The following is a 22,518-nucleotide window of genomic DNA, read 5'->3' as shown; positions in this document are numbered from 1 at the left end:
TTGATGAACCCATGTCTCATGACAAGGGTCCTTAACTTGTCATTACCAGATGACCTGAACAAGAGAAACTCTGGGCCTTAGTATGCCAGGATAAACGTGGTGCCCAAGCAAATGATGCATAATGTATTTCTGAATGTATGCATGTTCCTGTTCAAGATACTAGTCTTGATCCTGAAGAGACTAGCCCAGTCAGAAAAGGTTTGTCCCATCTGTATTGTCTGTGCCCCCCACTGTTTTACCTATTGCCACATCACATTCCTGTGTGTCATCCATAACAGTGACATTAAGGAGGAATGTGAGGGTCTTCTGAAACATCCTGTTCTGACCGCGGCTGAAGATCTCCCTCTGAAAAAGAAGGGCCCAGAATTCCTCCACGTGCCACGAGAGATCAAAAAACGATGAAATCCCTTTTCGCCATTCTTATTGACAAGGGCATACGTGACTGGCAGCTCAAAGAACTGAGATAGATAATTTAACTGTTTTAATTCTAAACTCAAGAAGCCTAATCAAAAAATGGTGAAATTTACAGTGAAATGTGATGGTAGTCTTTCATGGAGATGAAATCCAAATATGTTTATATAAAATGACATAGAAGATACAAGACTGCATAACTAGAATGAGCATTCTGACATAATTTAGATTATTTTTCTAACTGTTTAATGCCTACTTTTTTATTTGATGTGTGATAAACTGTTGTATAGCACCCTCATGTGGCTAGAGTTCCACACTGGCCATACAGAGCAAACGAGTAAGATTTTGTAACTGCAGGGACACATTTCTAATATAAATAAATAGGTATCTCAACATATCACAGCAAATTCAAAGGTTTAGGTAGGTCCATGTGTGTTTTGAGGGATCAAAATCGTTAGGAGACAATCATTCTATTACTCTTTTTGACCCGTCAGCATGAAACATCGACTTCTGAGGTTCAATTAATTTTGTTAAATTGAAAGTGCACAAACATGAACTAAAATACTTTTATCTTATGAAGAGAGAATGTAACAAACAAAAGGACTCAAGCAAGTTCCCTAAAGGGAGGCATTCTGTTTTATTGACCTTTGCCTTCTTGCTGAATAAGTGCAAGCTGAAAATGAAAACTTAAAAAGGACAGTGCTTGGAAGTAACACACTGTCCCTGTCCTAAAAAAAGCCATTGAAAAGTCATGTCAGAGTTATATGTGTCTCACTTTTGGACACCTGCCCTCATATGTCCTGGTTGCGTCTCGGTATGATGATCTTGCGATAGGTCCGTCTCTCCGAGATGTTGCGTTTAACTTTGACCACGGGTTGCGAGGCCATCTCCAGATCCAAGGAGGGGCTGGAGTGGGACTTCTTCAGGGTTCCCTCCTCCCCTTCCTCATCCACTGTGTCCTTACACACAGCTCTGTCAAACAGGTTGAGCTCACTGGTTCCCACCTCAGTCTCGGTTGACTGGTTCAAACCCTTCCAGACCTCCAGCATCTGGATGTAGGCCTCGTAGCGACATATCTGTAGGAAGAGGAAGGAATGAGACATCTAATAGAGTGAAGGGGGAAAAAATGTAGCCTGCATTACGATAACGTCACAGAGCTTAACATTGTGATCAATCCCATATGCAGATATAACACACACACACACACACACACACACACACACACACACACACACACACACACACACACACACACACACACACACACACACACACACACACACACACACACACACACACACACACACACACACACCTCATGCTGCAGGTACTCCTCTCTGACTCTGTGTTCCTCCATCTCCTTGGCTTTGGCCCTGCGCCCGTCAGGGAGACTCTGCTGCAGGTAGGCCAGGTCTTCCTGGAAGGACTCCAGCATGCCTGCATGGGACTGTAGCTGTCTCTCCTGCAGGGGGCAGCAGAGAGCCAAGTTCAGTGAACAGGCTCAGAACACACTCCAGGTAGAAAGTGTCCCTAACCATAGATCTAGTATCAGATTACCCTACCTGGCCCAGCACAACTAGAGTACATAAACTCAGCAAAAATGAAATGTCCCTTTTTCAGGACCTTGTCTTTCAAAGATAATTCGTAAAAATCCAAATAACTTCACAGATCTTCATTGTAAAGAGTTTAAACACTGTTTCCCATGCTTGTTCAATGAACCCTAAACAATTAGTGAACATGCACCTGTGGAACGGTCGTTAAGACACTAACAGCTTACAGACGGTAGGCAATTAGGTCAGTTATGAAACCGTAGGACACTAACGCGGCCTTTCTACTGACTCAGAAAAACACCAAAAGAAAGATGCCCAGGGTTCCTGCTCATCTGCGTGAATGTGCCTTAGGCATGCTGCGAGGCATGAGGACTGCAGATGTGACCAGGGCAATAAATTGCAATGTCCGTACTGTGAGACGCCTAAGACAGCGCTATAGGGAGACAGGATGGACAGCTGATCGTCCTCGCAGTGGCAGACCACGTGTAACAACACCGACACAGGATCGGTACATCTGAACATCACACCTGCGGGACAGGTACAGGATGGCAACAACAACTGCCCGAGTTACACCAGGAACACACAATCCCTCCATCAGTGCTCAGACTGTCCGCAATAGGCTGAAAGAGGCTGGACTGAGGGCTTGTAGGCCTGTTGTAAGGCAGGTCCTTACCAGACATCACCGCCAACAACGTCACCTATGGGTACAAACCCACCTTCGCTGGACCAGACAGGACTGGCAAAAAGTGCTCTTCACTGACGAGTCGCGGTTTTGTCTCACCAGGGGTGATAGTCGGATTCGTGTTAATCATCAAAGGAATTAGCGTTACACCGAGGCTTGTACTCTGGAGAGGGATCGATTTGGAGGTGGAGGGTCCGTCATGGTCTGGGGCGGTGTGTCACAGCGTCATCGGACAGAGCTTGTTGTCATTACAGGCAATCTCAATGCAGTGCGTTACAGGGAAGACATCCTCCTCCCTCATGTGGTACCCTTCCTGCAGGCTCATCCTGACATGACACTCCAGCATGACAATGCCACCAGCCATACTACTCGTTCTGTGTGTGATTTCCTGCAAGACAGAAATGTCAGTGTTCTGCCATGGCCAGCGAAGAGCCCGGATCTCAATCCCATTGAGCACGTCTGGGACCTGTTGGATTGGAGGGTGAGGGCTAGGGCCATTCCCCCCAGAAATGTCCGGGAACTTGCAGGTGCCTTGGTGGAAGTGGGGTAACATCTCACAGCAAGAACTGGAAATTCTGGTGCAGTCTATGAGGAGGAGATGCTCTGCAGTACTTAATGCAGCTGGTGGCCACACCAGATACTGACTGTTACTTTTGATCTTGACCCCCCCTTTGTTCAAGGACACATTATTCCATTTCTGTTCGTCACATCTGTGGAACTTGTTCAGTTTATGTCTCAGTTGTTGAATCTTGTTATGTTCATACAAATATTTACACATGTTAAGTTTGCTGAAAATAAATGCAGTTGACAGTGAGGACGTTTCTTTTTTTGCTGAGTTCACAGTCTCAATGTACTACTAGACTCCTAAATATCACACCCACAAAGATGAATACATAATGTACTAAAACAAAGCAGTTGGGACTACAGAGAGTGAACCAAGGGGGTATGTGAGTACAGTACCAGTGTGTGTGCAGACTGCGAGGCTGGCAGGATGGGTCTGCAGAACTTCCTCTGAGAGCCCACGGCAGCAGGGAAGGGTGGAGAGGAGTGTAGGGCTGACACCAGGTTGATACGGCTAATCCATGAAATCATCTCTGCTGTGGAGCTGGGGACAACAAGGGAACCGTGCACATAGAAGACATAACATATCTAATCATATCTTTGTATACAAAGTCACAGGATTATTGGACTGCTGCATCCTGATTGATTCGATTGTTGCTTCACACCGCCAAACAGTCAAACACATTAGTCCTTTGTGTGACAAATGTAAATTCACAACTCCAATACCACATGGATATAGTTCCGGTCTCTCAAACATACACACTACATAGACTCACGAGGCCTGAAAGAGGAAGACCCTCCAGTCAGCGGTCTGCAGGCGGAAGACGTGTGGTCTCTTAGTGTAGTCTGCTGCCTGCTCTGCCAGGGCATGGTGCACACTGACCACCTCCTCTGTACTCTGCCACTCCATCGTGTACTCATCCTGAGGGGGAGGAGAGGTTGTATAGGGTAACAATCAGTGAGGGATTCGTGTGAAAGGCATCCAGAACATTATCATGAGGCTGTGATATGGAAAGTATGGAATAAGAGGTGACAAGATGAGGGAGAGGAGGAGACTCTAACCTTCTGTAAGTAGAGGACCATTCCCTTCAGCACTCCATAGAAGATCTTCCAGCTTCTCTTCCCCCAAGGAGCTGTCACACACAGTGACATTACATCACTCCTGAGGTCAAAGGATGCTTCTCAAAGACACTCACACCCTAAATCATTTCACCAGACTGATGATTTATCAAAACACTATATGACGCTCTTGTACACACTTTATTGCCCTGATATTTGAGTTCCTATGGTTCCGTGCAAACAGTGTCACAGTCCAACTCACTGCGTTTGCCATCGATGTCAGCGTGGGCCTTGCGTTTGAGGAAGCTCTGTTTGAACACTGTGGCCTTCTTGTCATGCGGCACATCTTGGAACGGGTTGCTCTTGGAGCGCAGGGGTGCGTCCTCTTTAGCATCCTCCGCCAACAACATGGAGCTCTTCAGTTCCTTCTCATCACTGAACAGGGCGATTGACGAGATGAGGGGAGGGGAGGAATGAAGAAGCAACAGAGAGGAAATTAAAAAACAATGAAAATATGAGAGGTGTAACACAACCACAATATATTGGAGAAAGCAACATGAAGAGGAAGCTGTGTGTAAATCAGCGATGTCCAAGGGGAGACTGAAAAGGTGGTGGTAAATAGTATAGAATAATGCTACCCACTACCTTGTTTTTAAGTCAGACTACTTACACTGCCCATTCTAGAGGCTCATTCTTAATGGAGTTGTAGAGAGCCTGAGAAAGAAACAAGAGAAAGGACGCTGAAGTCTTCCATGAAAACGGGCTACTTCAGACTGCTATAGACACTGATCTTTCAGTCAACAGTATCTACTGAAATATTGAGTAGGTGTAGAATGAGAAGGATAATCTTACCTTCAACAGCTCCTTACTGAAGTTCTCACCCTCATTCATCCCATCCAGGTTGGACACGAAGCTGGACACAGACATGGGTTTGCCCACATTCTGAGGACAAACACAAAAACAATGTTTAACTCAGTAGCGGTCGGTGCTGTTTAATATTTTTTTTAATGAGGATGATCTTATTTCTATTACAGCATATTGGATGACTGTCATTCATATTCCATTCACCCAGTTCAATGTAACAGCGATAGGTTTAGGCTACTACATGATACTCACATTTTCCCTATACCCATTATGAGGTTGCTACAACCTAGACAACAAATTAAAGTTTACAACGTAGGTGCACAGGTCTAGAGACATTATTCAGTAATCAAGGTGATAGACCGTGACACATTCAATACTTCCTTGCACACTCTTGCCTGCGTCTAGCTGATCTAAGGTGTAATCAGTAGTCCAACACTCGCAAACGAGAGTTTCTATAGGCCAAATTCAGGTATGTTTAACTCCGTTTCATTCCGTTTTCTTCCGTTTAAGAAATGTATTTCAACAGAATCGGCCGAATAAATAAGCCCTTGATCACCACAAACAGTTCAATTCATAGCAGCCACATAGAAGCCACATACCAACAGCATGATCATTTGCTCATTGTATAATTCCTTCTCGCATCTACACGCTCTCCTCCTCTCACATTTTCCTTTCAACTTCAGTGCACAATACAGTAGCTGACCAAGCAAAAAAACCTTTCCAAAACAAAACGTCATACCATTACCTCTACACATAGCTAATATGGTGATAACGATGTAGTCTAACGACATAGTTAAAATACTTAGCTATATTGACTAACTCTCAATAAACCCGCTACAATCTTGCAGTACAGGGTACAGCAAGCAGTTTAGCAGTTACACAGGTGGGCCCCGTTCGGAATAAATCAAACCAAAAGTGTACCTTGACTTAGAAAGGTTACAGTGTTGGATAGCCATTGCCAGCTAACATAGCATCCCTCTCTGTTTGAGCCAGGAGTTTGAGTAGGCTAAACTAGCTAGCTGAATTCGCTAGATAGGTAAGTTAAAAAAAAGACAATGAAATATAGCTAGCTCTCGCTCTCTTTTGCTTCTCCATTTTTTAAGAAATTAATTTGTTCAAAACTGTTTAACTATTGTCTTTCTCTCTCTTTGAGTCAACTACTCACCACATTTTATGCACTGCAGTGCTAGCTAGCTGTAGCTTATGCTTTCAATACTAGATTCATTCTCTGATCCTTTGATTGAGTTGAAAACATGTCAGTTCATACAGCAAGAGCTCTGATAGGTTGGAGGATGTCCTCCGGAAGTTGTCATAACTGTGTAAGTCTATGGAAGGGGATGAGAACCATGGGTTTTGTATTGAAGTCAATGTACCCAGAGGAGGATGGAAACTAGCTGTCCTCCGGCTACATCATGGTGCTACCCTAGAGAGTGCTGTTGAGGCTACGGTAGACTTTTATTGCAAAACGGTGTATTTTAATCAAATATTTGGTGACTTGAAAATATTTAGTATAGTTTTATCTAAAAAGGATACCTTTGTTTTGTTTCATTCTTTTAATTTTTCTGAAATTCACTAAGGAGGATGGTTCTCCCCTGGTTTAACTGTGTATACATTCAAAACCCTAAATACCTACACGTTTGCAGTGCAGTGGGGACTCACCTGTCCATGCAGATCAGAGTTCAGGAGCATCACAGAACAGGTGAGTGTGAGTACTTCTCCGGAAGAGGAGAAGGTGTGAGGGTTGCATTGCTGGAATCGACAGGAGAAATGCTGCAGCACCCGCTCTCTTTCCTGGGTCTCACCGATAAGCACCACCACCCTCAGAAAAGACCTGAGAGAGGAGGGCAAAATAGAGGAAATATAAGATCATTTACAGATGGAAGATGCTAATTTGAGACCATTACTTGTTACTATTATGGGGAACCAGGAAAAATCTAATTAGAAAGTGTGAAGGACTTACCTCAGGCCTTGGTCCAGACTCTGACCGGTGAAGTCAAAGAACTTCAGGTACTCCTCACCAACGGCTCGGCTAAAGTCATTGCTGAATTAGAGAGGGGCCGGGAGACAAAGACAGGAAGACAGGTCAAGTTCATGATTCAAGGTGACACATTATGAGAAAAAAAACTCAGAAAGTACTTACTAGCATGGATCATTACCCTGATAGTTACTACTGCATAAGACCTATGTAATGTAACGTTTGGCCACTCCATGTTTTGCAGCCTTTGGTCTTACTCTTTGTCCAGGTGTTTGACCACATCTGTCTTGTAGATCCCGTCCAGCCTGTAGAGTCTTTCAGCCAGCCTGCAGGCCCTCTCCCTGTCCAAACCTCCACCATTCATATGGACCACCACTGGTTCTGAGACCTTTGTCTGCTGTACCTGAGACTCCAGTTGCTCTCCACTTCCTTCCCTGGGCGGCAAACATGAATCCTCTGTACAAACTTTCTGTTCCAATTGTTCTACCTGCTCTGTCTGCTCAAGCTCTTCTGTCGACTCAGTCAGTGCAGTCTGCGCTGGCTGTTCAGCCCCTGAGTGTTTCTGGTCTTCTGTCTGGTCTGACTGCTCTGTCTGTTCAAGCTCCTCTGTGCAAAGGAAAAGTAATTCTTCTAACTGCTTTGAATGTATTGGTTTGTTGTCTGTCTGCTCGGACTGCTCCGTCTGCTCTGACTGTTCCGTCTGCTCGGACTGCTCCGTCTGCTCCATCTCCCTTGATTGTTTTGACTGCTCAGAATCTTCAGAGTGTTCCGTCTGCTGTGACGGTTCTGTTTGTGGTTCTGCCTGCACTGAAAAGTTTGTCTGCTCTGAGTGCATAGTTTGCTCAGAATGTTGTGTCTGTTTTGATTCTAAACATTCTGTCTGTTCTGGCTGTTGCGTCTGCTCTGATTCTTTTGATTGTTCTGACTGGTCTGTCACTTCTGACTGTTCTGCATGTTGTAAATGGGCCTCTTCAGTTTGTTGTTCTTCCTTCCCTGACTGATTTGAATGCTCTACCTGGTCAGACTCTAGAAGTTTCTCAGAATCTTCTGGCTGCTCTGTTGTCTCGGTATTGTTCCCGTATTCACTCTGTTCTGTGTGGTTAGGCTCTGACTGCCCACTGTGTTCAGACTTCTCTGAGAATATTGACTGTTCTTTCTGTTCAGCTGGCTCAAGCAGGTGCTCTAAGAGTTCTATCATCTCCGATTCCTCCTCACTGTTCGACTGTTCCCTCCCCTCTGACTGTCCTATCTGTTCTGTCTGCCCGTCACAATCTCCATTATAAGATAAATTAGTCACAGTCTGCTCCTCCTCCTTCTCCTCATAGTCCGTAGAGCTGGATCCTTGCTCTGGGTTGATCTGTATAGTCAGGACTAGTTCCTGTTTCTCTCCCGGCACAGAGCCTAAACTCTCACTATCCGGCCTAGTCTCGGACTCTCCTGTCTGTACAGAGCTAGGATCTATGTCAGAGGGTGTGATAGTCTCCTCTGTCACAGACTGTCCTATCCCTTCCTCTGGCCATGGGCATCTCCCTGAAAGAGAGTCTAAACACACAGATACCCATGTTAATATTGACCAAGTCAATATCACAGGAGGCTTTTGAGGGGAGAACGGCTCAAAATAATGGCCGAAAGGGAGCAAATAGAATGGCATCAACCACCTGGAAACCAGGTGTTTGATGTAATTGTTACCATTCCACTTTTCAACTCCAGTCATTAGAACGAGCCTGTTTTCCCCAATTATGCACTCTACATACTACACTCCTCAAAAAAATAAAGGGAACACTTAAACAACACAATGTAACTCCAAGTCAATCACACTTCTGTGAAATCAAACTGTCCACTTAGGAAGCAACACTGATTGACAATAAATTTCACATGCTGTTGTGCAAATGGAATAGACAAAAGGTGGAAATTACAGGCAATTAGCAAGACACCCCCATAAAAGGAGTGATTCTGCAGGTGGTGACCACAGACCACTTCTCAGTTCCTATGCTTCCTGGCTGATGTTTTGGTCACTTTTGAATGCTGGCGGTGCTCTCACTCTAGTGGTAGCATGAGACGGAGTCTACAACCCACACAAGTGGCTCAGGTAGTGCAGTTCATCCAGGATGGCACATCAATGCGAGCTGTGGCAAAAAGGTTTGCTGTGTCTGTCAGCGTAGTGTCCAGAGCATGGAGGCGCTACCATGCACATTTGTGGCCTGCTGGAGGTCATTTTGCAGGGCTCTGGCAGTGCACCTCCTTGCACAAAGGCGGAGGTAGCGGTCCTGCTGCTGGGTTGTTGCCCTCCTACGGCCTCCTCCACGTCTCCTGATGTACTGGCCTGTCTCCTGGTAGCGCCTCCATGCTCTGGACACTACGCTGACAGACACAGCAAACCTTTTTGCCACAGCTCGCATTGATGTGCCATCCTGGATGAACTGCACTACCTGAGCCACTTGTGTGGGTTGTAGACTCCGTCTCATGCTACCACTAGAGTGAGAGCACCGCCAGCATTCAAAAGTGACCTAAACATCAGCCAGGAAGCATAGGAACTGAGAAGTGTTCTGTGGTCACCACCTGCAGAATCACTCCTTTTTTGGGGGTGTCTTGCTAATTGCCTATAATTTCCACCTTTTGTCTATTCCATTTGCACAACAGCATGTGAAATTTATTGTCAATCAATGTTGCTTCCTAAGTGTACAGTTTGATTTCACAGAAGTGTGATTGACTTGGAGTTACATTGTGTTGTTTAAGTGTTCCCTTTATTTTTTTGAGCAGTGTATATGATCAAGTCAAAGTGAGAGGTGAGAGGTCAAATGCATTTGAAGGGGTAGCAACTATCAGAATATGTCTACACCTGTTAAAATAAAATCTTAGAGTATGCCCATGGTGCATTTGCGAAAATGACTTCGGTCTGCACTCACCATGGTCCTCAAATAGGTCTTGTGCTGAAGCCTCCACTTCCTGTGTGTGTGCTGCATGCTCCTCCACATATGGCCGTGGTGTATCACATGCCTGGAATTGCAAAAGCAGCTGTCAACAATAAACATCGAGCTGGGGAAAACTTGTGATTGATAAAGAGGTGGGATGATCAGCACTCAGACAGAAGGGACCTGGCTCTCAGATGACTGATATGTACAGTACCAGTCAAAAGCTAAGACACACTTACTCATTAAAGGGTTTTTCTTTAGTTTTACTATTTTCTACTTTGTAGAATAATATTGAAGACATCACAACTATGAAATAGCACATATGGAAACATGTAGTAACCAAAATAAATGTATATATTATATATATTTTAGAGTCTTCAAAGTAGCCACGCTTTGCCTTGATGACAGCGTTGCATTCTCTTGGCATTCTCTCAACCCGCTTCACCTGGAATGCTTTTCCAACAGCCTTGAAGGAGTTCCCACATATGCTGAGCACTTGTTGGTTGCTTTTCCTTCACTCTGCGGTCCAACTCATCCCAAACCATCTCAATTGGGTTGAGGTCAGGTGATTGTGGAGGCCAGGTCATCTGATACAGCACTCCATCACTCTCCTTCTTGGTCAAATAGCCCTTACACAGCCTAGATGTGTGTTTTGGGTCATTGTCCTGTTAAATAACAAATGACAGTCCCACTAAGCTCAAACTAGATGGGATGGCGTTTTGCTGTAGAATGCTGTGGTAGCCATGCTGGTTAAGTGTGCCTTGAATTCTAAACAAATGACTGACAGTGTCACCAGCAAAGCACCCCCACACCATCACACCTACATGCTTTACGGTGGGAACCACACATGCGGAGATGATCCATTCACCTACTCTGCGTCTCACAAAGACTCTGCGATTGTAACCAAAAATCTCAAATTTGGACTCATCAGACCAAAGGACAGATTTCCATCGGTCTAATGTCCATTGCTCGTGTTTCTTGGCCAAAGCAAGTCTCTTCTTATTATTGGTGTCCTTTAGTAGTGGTTTCTTTGCAGCAATTCGACCATGAAGGCCTGGTTCACGCAGACTCCTCTGAACAGTTGATGTTGAGATGTGTCTGTTACTTGAACTCTGTGCAGCATTTAGTTGGGCTGCAATTTCTGATGCTGGTAACTCTAATGAACGTATGCTCCGCAGCAGAGGTAACTCTTGGTCTTCCTTTCCTGTGGTGGTCCTCATGAAACCCAGTTTCATCATAGTGCTTGATGGTTTTGCGACTGAAATTTTCTGGATTGACTGAGCTTCTTGTCTTAAAGCTGTTCTTGCCATAATATGGACTTGGTCTTTTACCAAATAGGGCTATCTTCTGTATACCACCCCTACCTTGTCACAGCACAACTGATTGGCTCGGATGCATTAAGGAAAGAAATTCCACAAATTAACTTTTAACAAGGCACACCTGTTAATTGAAATGCATTCCAGTGACTACCTCATGAAGCTGGTTGAGAGAATGCCAAGAGTGTGCAAAGCTGTCATCAAGGCAAACGGTGGCTACTTTGAAGAATCTAAAATATGTTTTGATATGTTTAACACTTTTCTGGTTACTACGTGATTCCATATGTGTTATTTCATAGTTTTGATGTCTTCACTATTATTCTACAATGTAGAAAATAGTAAAAATAAAGAAAAACCCTTGAATGATTAAGTGTGTCCAAACGTTTGACTGGTACTGTATAACGGTATATTCCATCCACTTCATTTCAACCTACGACTGAAACCTAAATGCTGGTATATAATCTATGAATAGACAGAGGTAGAGCTATTTCTCATCCTAAATACTCTCTTTCTCTTGTACTTTCACAGACAAACACACATGCACACAGGAAATAAAGGTCCACAAATGCACACAAACACACAGCAACATAATCTCAAATGACAACAGACACATAACCACAATCCTTTCCTTTCTGCCTGACGTACCCGAGGGGAGCTTTCACTCTGGTCTGTGTCCAAAGGCAGCTGTTGCTCCGGTCCGTTGTGATTATGTGTCTTCTCCTGGACAGACAGCTCTATGTTGATTCCTGTCACACAGGTTTGATGTTGCTGCTGCTGGTGGTGGTGGGACAGGGGACTCACAGTCCAGTCCAGACTGGCCGCTCCACTGGAGTCCAGCTCATCGGCTGAGCTGTTGTCAGTCATGGGGTAGGGCATGTCAGGGGAGGGGTCGGTTATGTCCCACTGCACCGTGGCAAAGGACAGAGGGACACTGGGATGGATCATGGGGTGCACAGGTAAAGTCATGGAATCCCAGTGCTCCTCTGGCTCCTCAGTCCTTCCAGTCTGATGAGAGTTATCCTCTTCCTCCCTGTCCATCTGGTTCACTTGCTCCTCCATCTCTCTCCACCCAATAGCCTCCTCCAGTGGCCTGCTCTGTAGTGGGAGATCCATATTGGGCCATGTCTGGCTGTCTGGCTCCCTGAGGTCTGGGAGAGGAGAGCGCACCCTAGACCCCTCCATAACCTCTCTCTTCACTCAGTCCTAATCAGAGAGATATGTCTCAACTTAGTTTAGTCTTGTTCCTTCCTGTGCTGGGCAGGGCATCCATCTTGGAATTAGGTCAAAGTGATGCTGTCATGGTTGACTCATGTGGTTGGTTAGCTTCCGGTGCTGCCCTAGTTATGTGCACGAGGCCCGTAAAGCAAGAACATTCATGTACAATAAAATATGGCAAAACATACATACATCCATTCAAACTAACAAGTGACTCGCTCATAAATTCCCACAGTAATGTCAAACAAGTAGTGTTTGTAAAGGGCTAATGTTCAAATGAAAATAAATCAGTAAGACAATATGTTTAGCTAAAGACGGGTTCTCTTTAAGTACACATTGAGGAGATCAATCATTCTGGCACTTGTTTATAAATAAACATATGTGGTAAACTGAGTCATCTGCCAAATGAAATCCAATCTAAACAGTTACAGTAAATCCAGGAGGAAATACTACTCTGCAGGCTAAAATCTACTCCTCAACACTGCCTACCTGACTCATATATCAAGAATATTACAGTGTGAAATTTAAATTTGTAAATTGTATTATAAAAAAAAAAAAAAAATGGACTAGGGTGTGAGATTAACACTCTTTCAATTGACCGAAAGCCAACATCCTAAAATTTAGACCAGCGGTAAATCATGTCACTCTCACACATCATACACGAATAGGCACAGTTCAATGACAAACAGTGTCTCTTAAACATATTAAAATGTAAGCCAACACTCACCATTCACTTCTGTATACCAAACACTATCCAGTTAATATATTTTAAGGAAGAGGTTGTTTTATAAACCCTGTTTACTTCTCTGTCTTTTGGCGTGGCACAGCGGATGTGCTTTGCAATGACTTTTGCTGAAACATTACAGAGGCGCATTTACTTCCTGACCACAGAAGAGCAGCCTTTACAGAAAGAGAGAGAAGTTGGAGAGCATAGATGGAGAGAAATAGAGAGTGAGAGCCAGATGGTGGGGGTGTGAGCGGTTTCACTGTATCCTAAATATTCATGTCTACTGCTAACCATCAACTTGAGCTACCATGATGTACATGTATAGGTCATGGTCCATGGACCGACCCTGAGGATATCAGTGAAGATATACAGTAGTATGTTGTTGATCCATATCAAGGACACTACCTGATATAAACACAGCATTTTTGTAACAATTCATGTGAAGCCTCATACTAAGCCTCTAGTCTTCAGAATTGCACTGTCATAAAAAGAAGGATGACACGGAAAAGGGTTCATATACCTCCTATTCCCTCTATTTAAACTTTCACTCCATTTCTCTCTTTCAGTCTCTCAGCCTTTTTGTCAATAGTCTACTCACATCACATAACCAACATCCGGGACAGTGCTTGGCCACACTTCCTGTGTGGGTGCTCACTTCTCATTTCCTGTTAGGGTGCTAGGCTGGCGCTCCACTTAAAAACATTAAAGAACGGTATAAACTTACAATGATAGATAAATACTTTATTTTTGCACCCCATACTTCCTCATTGAATCTGTGTGAATGTGATTTTCAGATCTCTGAGATTGTATAAAGGTCCATGTGTGTGTTGTACAAACTAGATTACTCTTACATTGGAGTCTGGATAAAGACTTTACAGTCATCATCTTTCTTTAGATATAATATTTGAAGGTATTCAGGTCATAGGTTACAGTTATCTAATTAGTGGAACATTGTTCCCTTTATGCAGGCACAATATTGGCCTATCTATTGTTTGGTGTAATAACAACAATAATCTCTGACCTTGGATTTGAATGTTGCTGGTGATTAAGTCTTCAGGTTCTTACAGTTAATAAGACACAGATTTCAGTTGTGTCCTTTAAATTACCAGCATTACTACACTGAACAATAATATGAAACGCAACATGTAAAGTGTTGGTCCCATGTTTCATGAGCTGAAATAAAATATATCAGAAATGTGCCATATGCACAAAAAACACATTTCTCTCACATTTTGTGCACAAATTTGTTTACATCCCTGTTAGTGAGCATTTCTCCTTTGCCAAGATCATCCATCCACCTGACAGGTGTGGCATATCAAGAAGCTGATTAAACAGCATGATCATTACACAGGTGCACCTTGTGCTGGGGGCAATAAAAGGCCACTAAAATGTGCCGTCTCGTCACACAACACAATGCCACAGATGTCTCAAGTTTTCGGGGAGGGTGCAAATGGCATGCTGACTGCAGGAATGTCCACCAGAGATGTTGCCAGAAAATGTAATGTTAATTTCTCTACCATAAGCCACCTCCAACATAATTTTTGAGAATTTGGCAGTACCTCCAACCAAAGACCACGTGTATGGAATCATGTGGGCACGCGGTTTGCTGATGTCAACGTTGTGAACAGAGTGACACATGGTGGTGGTGGGTTATGGTATGGGCAGGCATAAACTACAGACAATGAACACAATTGCATTTTATCAATGTCAATTTGAATGCACAGAAATACCGTGACGAGATCCTGAGGCCCCATTGTGAGTCCCATTTTTTTAAGGTATCTATGACCAACAGATGCATATATGTATTCCCAGTCATGTGAAATCCATAGATTAGGGCCTAATTTATTTATTTTTATTTACTGACTTCCTTATATGAACTGTAACACAGTAAAATCTTTAAAAATGTTGCATGTTACATTTATATTTTTGTTGAGCGTATTTTAACCAAATTCAGGAAATTAAGGTCTAATAAACAGGGACAAGGCAATGGCAAAGGTTTAGTGCAGCTGATGAACCATTACATTAACTTGTGGATGTCCCAGTGATTATGTGGATCATCCCCTACCAGTGGACCATTGTATTGACAGGCACTATGCATTGGACTTTCTAGCTGTTGAGGCAGTCTATCAGAGTGAGATGCCAAACTGACTGTAACCACATTGACTCGTCAACAACACACGTGACAAGTACAACTATGGAGAAATCAAACCACAAACTTGAACGAAACCATCAATACCAACAGGATAACAAGGTTAATATATATTATTAATGTGCAGAAACACCAGATAATAAACACTACTGCTGTCAGAAAACTAATAACATGCCTGAGATCATTAAAAACTCAAACTACTTTCAGAGAGTAACACTTGCCATTTTCTTAGTAAATGTCGATTTGGACTTACCCTTTAAAGCCTTCTCAGGGGGTATCATATGACCAGTCAGTTAGTAAGGCTTTAAGTCAGTCTGGGGGGGAAAACCTCTTTATTGCCATGTAGACAGACAGCTTAGTGCACAAGGTGTAATCCCTCAGATGACAAGTTTTCTAGCCTCTCTCACTTACACAGCGCTAGCCTGGGGTGTCACAGAGGATGCATGCAAGTCGAAAGTCCTAGTCCACTCCTCCTCTGTGAGAGATACCTCATCTCCAGGCAACAGATCCCAGACTTCCGCCTCCCTCTGCTCATCTGCAACATGGATATGCCTTGCAAAAACAGGGAAACAAAAAGAAAGAAAAGCCACATTGTGATTGGCAGGGAGCGAAATAGCAAAAAGACACCCGAGAGCATTGGGCCCGCCCACAGCCTAAAGACACAGATGAGCACAAGCATACATTGGGGGGATTCTATAATGCTGGCCCGGGTAGGCATAGTTTGCACTGGGTAAAAAGTGATTGGATTCGTTTTGGAACCGTGCTGCTCCCGGGCATGAGCCAGCTGCCTCGTTCTGACCGACAGCGGTGTCGACTCAAAACAAAAGGTGGACGAATGAGTAGGATTCTGTGTTTGTGTTTTTTAAAGCTTAAGCTGCCTTCCCAATGAAAACTAGTTTGAAAATGTGAACATACATTTTATGGAAAATATATGTATGTTTCTGAACGATGGATCATGCTGTCTTGTTGACAACATAACCAAGCGCTGCAGATGGCTGTTTGATTTGAGCTTGGCGCTCCTCCCTCACCGGTCACGCCCGGTCCAACCGGGCCAGCTTAATATAACTCTGTCACTCATACAGCTACAAGTCAGCGGAGTGGATCAACTTCATTCCTGAAAGTCTTGACTGACACAAGGGAGTGGACTGGTCGAGCCTCAGGGCACTACTGTAGGTATGCTTTGAAGCAAATACTTTTGAGTCCCAGTGGACCATATTCCCCCTGTGTTTTTCTACGGATTGTTCCATGTAAACCTCAAAATAACAAAAAAGATAAACAGAACCATTTTGCATGTGTTGACTTGATGAATTATGTTGTTGTTAAGCCCCATACGACGCGCCGCTTGTAGCCAGGGCTAGTTGTTGTGACAAGTATGACTTGGGTCTATGCTTCTTGAACTGTAAACACGTGTCAAATCAACAAACAAGCTACTACAAGCCGCCCTCTAAAGAATGCACTAAATGTATCACATGTATAACATTAAACATATAAATTTACCTGCCAGGTGGTTGGTTGCCTACTACACTTGAATCGACCGGTAACACACATGCAATGCGTACTCCTTAACTGCGGAGGCGGTAAAAGAGGGAGAGGCACTAGGGAGAGAACGACACATTGACGGGATGGCACGTCACTTTCACGCGACGATTACTGCTTTGTTCCGGACACGGCAGCAACCTCGTCCACACCCACCTCGTAAGATAGTTTAGGTTTTAATATTTTATTTGTATGCTATTTATTTGCAGATTATGGCAAAGTCAAAAGACTTAAAAGTGTTTTTGGAGTCGTCTCTGAACGAGATTTTTAAAGCCACAGTAAGTGACATATTGGAGTCAGTGGACCAAACGTTGTCTGAGTACAAGGGCAAAATACAAAGAATTGAAAGTGAGAATGAGGATCTTAAACGAAGGCTGCACGAACAAGACAATAAGGATTCGATCGTAAAGGGTACGTACACAATGCAGTTGGCTTCAAAATAATAATCGCCAGTGCAGCTATCGTTAGTTGCAGCTGTCCTTTGTTGTTCCATCTTGAGGTACACGCTGCCAAGATGGCCACCGAGCCTAGCTGACCCCTCTCTGTTGCATGTTTTACATGTCCCTTTTCAAACACCCATTGTAACCATGGACAACAGTTGTTGTCAGTGGTACTTTCAAACTAGCTTTCAATTTAGGAACTTGTAGTAGATAGTAATCCCCTGACTTTGTTGGACATTTTTTACTTTTAACATGTATTTGTTGTTGCCCAGACCCTGGAAGTAACCAGGACGTCGTTCACCTCCCTGACTCGTCAAGGAAGACATGTTCCAGCCGTTCATCTGTCAGCCAATCCCATAAGCCAATCAAAACACAGGGTGATGAGAGGAGGAGCTCCAGGAGACAACACAAGGGCAAGATGCCTCAGAGCAGAGGGTCTGTCTCCATTATGGATCCAGCAGCTCAGCAGGAACCAGAATGCCTCAAAAACATCCCAGACACTGCGGTTTCCACCCTAATTTTCAAAAACATAAAGACAGAACCTGATATGGAGGATGACTATGCTATAGACCTCTCAAAACCCCCATCTCCTCTCAACCTGGCATCTAAGCAAATTAAGATGGAGAGTGCTGAGTTGAGCTATATCATTCCTGAAGAGTATGATGAACATTTTCAGTCACCACTGGACACAGATGTGGACTCCAGCGACAGTGATGTCAAAGTCACCATAGTGTCTGACATTCACATGGAGATGGGAGACGATGAGGGTGGCCATTTTATTGAATCGGAGGGAAGGCTGTGTCACAATGATACTGGAGAGTCTGAGCCAGAAGAAGATCCTTTCTTGACATACTACCCTGACATGGGAACTGATCCTGCTGGGACGACAGGGGAGGGCATTTTACCCACTCTGAACTCTCACGCTACAGAGCCCTCTAAAAACACACAAGGCTTCTACAACTGCACCCAGTGTGAGAAGACATTTAGACGAGTGAGCTCCCTCAACATTCACCTGAGGAATCATAGTGGCGAGAAGGCCCACTGCTGCAACTACTGCGGCAAGCGCTTTGGCCGGGCAGACCTGCTCAAGTCCCACAAGCGCACTCACACAGGAGAGAGACCGTTCAGCTGCAACCTCTGTGGGAAGAACTACGGTCACCCGGGCCAGCTCAGAATACACAAGCGTGTTCATACGGGAGAGAGACCGTACTGCTGCCCACATTGTGGGAAGCGCTTCAGTGAACACAACCAGCTTAAAGTCCACTTACGAACTCACACAGGAGAGAGGCCATACAGTTGCACTGTGTGCGCCAAAACATTTAGCAACGCAGGTAACCTGCGAATACATCAGAGAATACACACTGGGGAAAAGCCTTACTGCTGTGTACAGTGTGGCAAGAGGTTCAATGGTATGGGAGACCTCAAAACACATTACAGGATTCATACAGGGGAGAGGCCGTACCACTGTGACCTGTGTGAGAAGACCTTCAGCCAGGCAGGCCACCTCACCATACACAAGCGGATGCACACAGGAGAGAAACCATACACGTGCTCAGAGTGTGGGAAAAGCTTCAGTGTGGCGAGCAGCCTCAAGTTGCACCTGAGGACTCATACCGGGGAGAAATTGTACAGTTGCTCTTTCTGTGGGAAGAGCTTCAGTAGGTCTGGCCATCTGAAGAGACACGAGCAGGTCCACACCAAGGAGAAGGTCTACCCCTGTGACCAGTGTGGGAAGACCTACACCGACCAGTCATCCCTCAAAAAGCACCAGAAGACTCATGGAGATGAGGAGATGAGGACTGAGGAGATTGAGGGCAGTACCAGTGGGACTGATGTTCCCCATAACCTGGAAATAAAGATTGAGGACTAAGACTTTCATGTTATTGTATGTGTTACAGTGCAATATATATGGATATTTAATGTTGATGTATGCTGAATTTCATGAGAACTTAAGTTTAGATTTGTCCCAAGTAGTAGGACAGCAAACTGCTTTTAGTGGATGTCGCCCTAGAGCTAGTCTTTGCCAGTATTAAACTATGGTAATAATTGTCATTTGTGGTAGAGCCTTTCTATGTATATAGTGGTAATGTTGTTTCCTAACACTGTACATAGCTTTTAAGTCATATTCTCGAAGAAAATGTAGATTTTCTTAAAAGGAATGTCATGCATTTTAGTTTGTACAAGGTGTAAATAATGAAATTCACCCAAATTGGTTGCAATGGCTTTTACCTAGAGACAAGCTAGTTCATTTAATCTATGAACATGCTGTTTGTTTTCACAATGAATGGTTTAAACAAATCAACACGTTTCACTAGAATATTGCATTCTTTTGGTAAGAATGATGCCAAACTTTGAAAACTATTTATTATTCAAAGTGTAATTAAAGGAATAATCCACCCAAAACCACGCATTATTTTCATTTACAGTGTTAAATAACACTGTGTGAACAATATTTTTTATGAACAAATGTTTCATTTTGATGTTATAAGGTTGGTAGCAACATGGAAAATTGGTGCGGAAGTCTGTTGCAGCTCAAGTCGACTACGAAATCCGCAATGCTCTCTCTTGGCGATTTAGCAAACGTAGCTACACAGTAATACCAAAGACAATATCAGCTTGTAAAGTAGGTAGTTAGTGCAATTTGTTCAGGCGATTTTACAGCTATCAATGTAGGAGTCTACAATCTCACCATGTTCAACCTGCAGATCGATGTGGAGTCTAACATTCGCAACTGCATATATACTTTTGCGGAGATGGGAAACGTCCATGCTATGTCAATGGGCCGCGCGGGGCATTCTGGGTGGTTCTGGGACAAGGAGCACACTGGTATTTCACCCAATAAATATGGGAGTTTATCAAAATTGGATTTGTTTTTTAGAATTCTTTGTGAATCTGAGGGAAATATGTGCCTCTAATATGGTCATACATTTGGCAGGAGGTTAGGAAGTGCAGCTCAGTTTCCACCTCATTTTGTGGGCAGTGTGCACATACCCTGTCTTCTCTTGAGAGCCAGGTCTGCCTATGATGACCTTTCTCAATAGCAAGGCTATGCTCCTTAATTTTGGGTCAGTCAGTGTGGTCAGGTATTCCTCCACTGTGTGCTCTCTGTTTAGGGCCAAATAGCATTCTAGTTTGGGCAGTTTATTGTTAATTCTTTCCAGTGTGTCAAGTAATTATATTTTTGTTTTCTTATGATTTGGTTGTGTCTTGTTAATTGTGTTGCTGTCCTAGGGCTCTGTGGGGTCTGTTTGTGTTTGTGAACAGAGCCCAGGACCAGCTTGCTTAGGGGACTCTTCTCCAGGTTCATCTCTCTGTAGGTGATGGCTTTGTTATGGAAGGTTTGGGAATCGCTTCCTTTTAGGTGGTTGTAAATTTAACGTCTCTTTTCTGGATTTTGATAATTAGCGGGTATTGGCCTAATTCTGCTCTGCATGCATGATTTGGTGTTTTACGTTGTACACAGGATATTTTTGCAGAATTCTGCATTCAGAGTCTCAATTTGGTGTTTGTCCCATTTTGTGAATTCTTGGTTGGTGAGTGGACCCCAGACCTCACAACCATAAAGGGCAATGGGTTCTATAACTGAGTGAAGTATTTTAAGCCAGATCCTAATTGGTATGTCGAATTTTATGTTCCGTTTGATGGCATAGAAGGCCCTTCTTTTCTCTCAGATTGTTCATAGCTTTCCATTCCATTCACCCAGCCAACATGTCTCCATCCACCCCCACTAGCAACTAGGGTTCAAATATGTGTTTCTTTCTACAATGTTATATTTTTTTTTAAATCATTCTGACACCAGCATTCAAATCAGTTGGTATACAGACACAAGCAAAAGCATAATCCACTCAGACATAGTATAGTATGTGTTCACTTTTTATTAAATAGCTTTGATACAAAAGCAATAACATATGCAAAGACATTGGCATACAAAGACATTAGCCTACATATCAAAATAACAGAGTATGGTCAACATTTTATTCCATTTATTTGCTTGACAGGTCTATTTCCTCATGCATTTCCATCCCCGTATATGACATACAGTATGAAGTAAGTAAATATATATATTTTTTAAATGCAAATGTTGTTTCACCTTAAATCTGAGAGATACTGCTACTGGCAGTCTACCTACATCTTGTGTCTTCATCAGTACCTTACATTCAGTCAGTTTTAGACCAAAACAAATTCACACCCTAATAACCAGACAACTACCTGTACAGTATGTGTGTTGAGGAATCATCCTGAGTTGACTGTATTTCCGGTACAGCAGGAGCCAGGTTTCTGTGGTAGTATATTCTCTTTGAACAGGTAAAGCACAGGCTGGATGCTGCTGATGATGTTCCTGAAGCCAAAGACAATGTGGTGGATGTAGCAGCGGAATACATCCAGGGAGAAGTAGTGCTGGAATGGGAACAGAGCCACGGGAGGGAAGTAGTTAAAAACAATGATTGCCAAGATGATAAGGACCATGTTAAAGGCTCTTTTCTTGACGGGGTGCATCTCGTCGCGGCCCGGCTCAAACTGCCTCCGGGCGCACAGGATGGCGACGTTACGGAATACCATGAAGGCAAATGCCGCCAGGATCTTGAATGTGAAGACCTTCTCAAAGTTCATGATGTTGCCCACGCACTTGGCGGTAGCATAGGCCAGCGTGAAGAGCCCGGTGGCGGCACTCCTTGAGCCTTGTGAAGGTGATCGGATGGAGCACGGCCATGTAGCGATCCAGACAGACGCAGGAGAAGAAGTCCTTGACGCCGTAGAAGTAGCGCAGCACGTACCAGGTGCTGCTGGTGGTCCGGTAGACGATATTGGCAACCTCCCGAGTGGGGGTGAGGTGGAAGAAGGCGTCCAGGATGGCAAGGTGCATTACGAAGATGTCTGAGGTGGTAGAGCCGTTCTTGTGCAGGGCCACAGCACCATAACGTTGGCTGCGATCCCCAGGAACATGTTGATGAACTGCAGCGCCAGGTAGAAGAGGAGTACAGCTGGCATGTCTTCAGACTGCCCATACACACTCTTGTCCCCTATGCCGGAGTTTAATGGTTTGTGAGAGATTTAAGAGCAAGTTTGAGTTGATGTAGAACAAGGATGACTTGAAGCACCCCTCCATGATGACTGGACTAG

The 22,518-nt window shown here is 43.9% G+C and overlaps 2 protein-coding genes and 1 pseudogene across 7 annotated transcripts; 1 reads left to right on the top strand and 2 right to left on the bottom strand.

Annotated features, from left to right (window-relative positions):
• Positions 1-963: 963 nt before the first annotated feature.
• Positions 964-17,008, bottom strand: LOC129863917 (PH and SEC7 domain-containing protein 2-like). 6 transcript variants are annotated; one of them, XM_055936330.1, is made up of 15 exons: positions 16,919-17,008; positions 15,675-15,973; positions 11,976-12,667; positions 10,009-10,099; positions 7,360-8,644; positions 7,088-7,168; positions 6,787-6,958; positions 5,116-5,205; positions 4,934-4,977; positions 4,526-4,698; positions 4,267-4,337; positions 3,981-4,126; positions 3,604-3,748; positions 1,727-1,873; positions 964-1,487 (listed from the first exon to the last, which is right to left on the bottom strand). In XM_055936330.1, exons 3-15 carry the CDS (start codon positions 12,510-12,512, stop codon positions 1,203-1,205), a joined length of 3,267 nt encoding a protein of 1,088 aa, XP_055792305.1. In that variant the 5' UTR covers positions 12,513-12,667; positions 15,675-15,973; positions 16,919-17,008; the 3' UTR covers positions 964-1,202. The 6 variants fall into 6 exon arrangements, with proteins under 6 accessions (XP_055792305.1, XP_055792306.1, XP_055792304.1 ...); XM_055936331.1 differs by lacking the exon at positions 16,919-17,008 and having other exon boundaries at positions 15,675-16,197; XM_055936329.1 differs by lacking the exons at positions 15,675-15,973; positions 16,919-17,008 and adding an exon at positions 13,273-15,668.
• A 33-nt stretch (positions 17,009-17,041) lies between these two features.
• LOC129863918 (zinc finger protein ZFP2-like) lies at positions 17,042-19,800 on the top strand. The gene is made up of 2 exons (XM_055936336.1): positions 17,042-17,368; positions 17,670-19,800. Exons 1-2 carry the CDS (start codon positions 17,170-17,172, stop codon positions 19,265-19,267), a joined length of 1,797 nt encoding a protein of 598 aa, XP_055792311.1. The 5' UTR covers positions 17,042-17,169; the 3' UTR covers positions 19,268-19,800.
• Positions 19,801-21,269: 1,469 nt separating this feature from the next.
• On the bottom strand, positions 21,270-22,386 carry LOC129863267 (uracil nucleotide/cysteinyl leukotriene receptor-like; annotated as a pseudogene).
• Between the last annotated feature and the right edge of the window lie 132 nt (positions 22,387-22,518).

Source organism: Salvelinus fontinalis, chromosome 10, assembly GCF_029448725.1.
Source record: "Salvelinus fontinalis isolate EN_2023a chromosome 10, ASM2944872v1, whole genome shotgun sequence".
Lineage (NCBI taxonomy): Eukaryota > Metazoa > Chordata > Actinopteri > Salmoniformes > Salmonidae > Salvelinus > Salvelinus fontinalis.
This window is presented reverse-complemented; position numbering and strand designations above follow the sequence as displayed.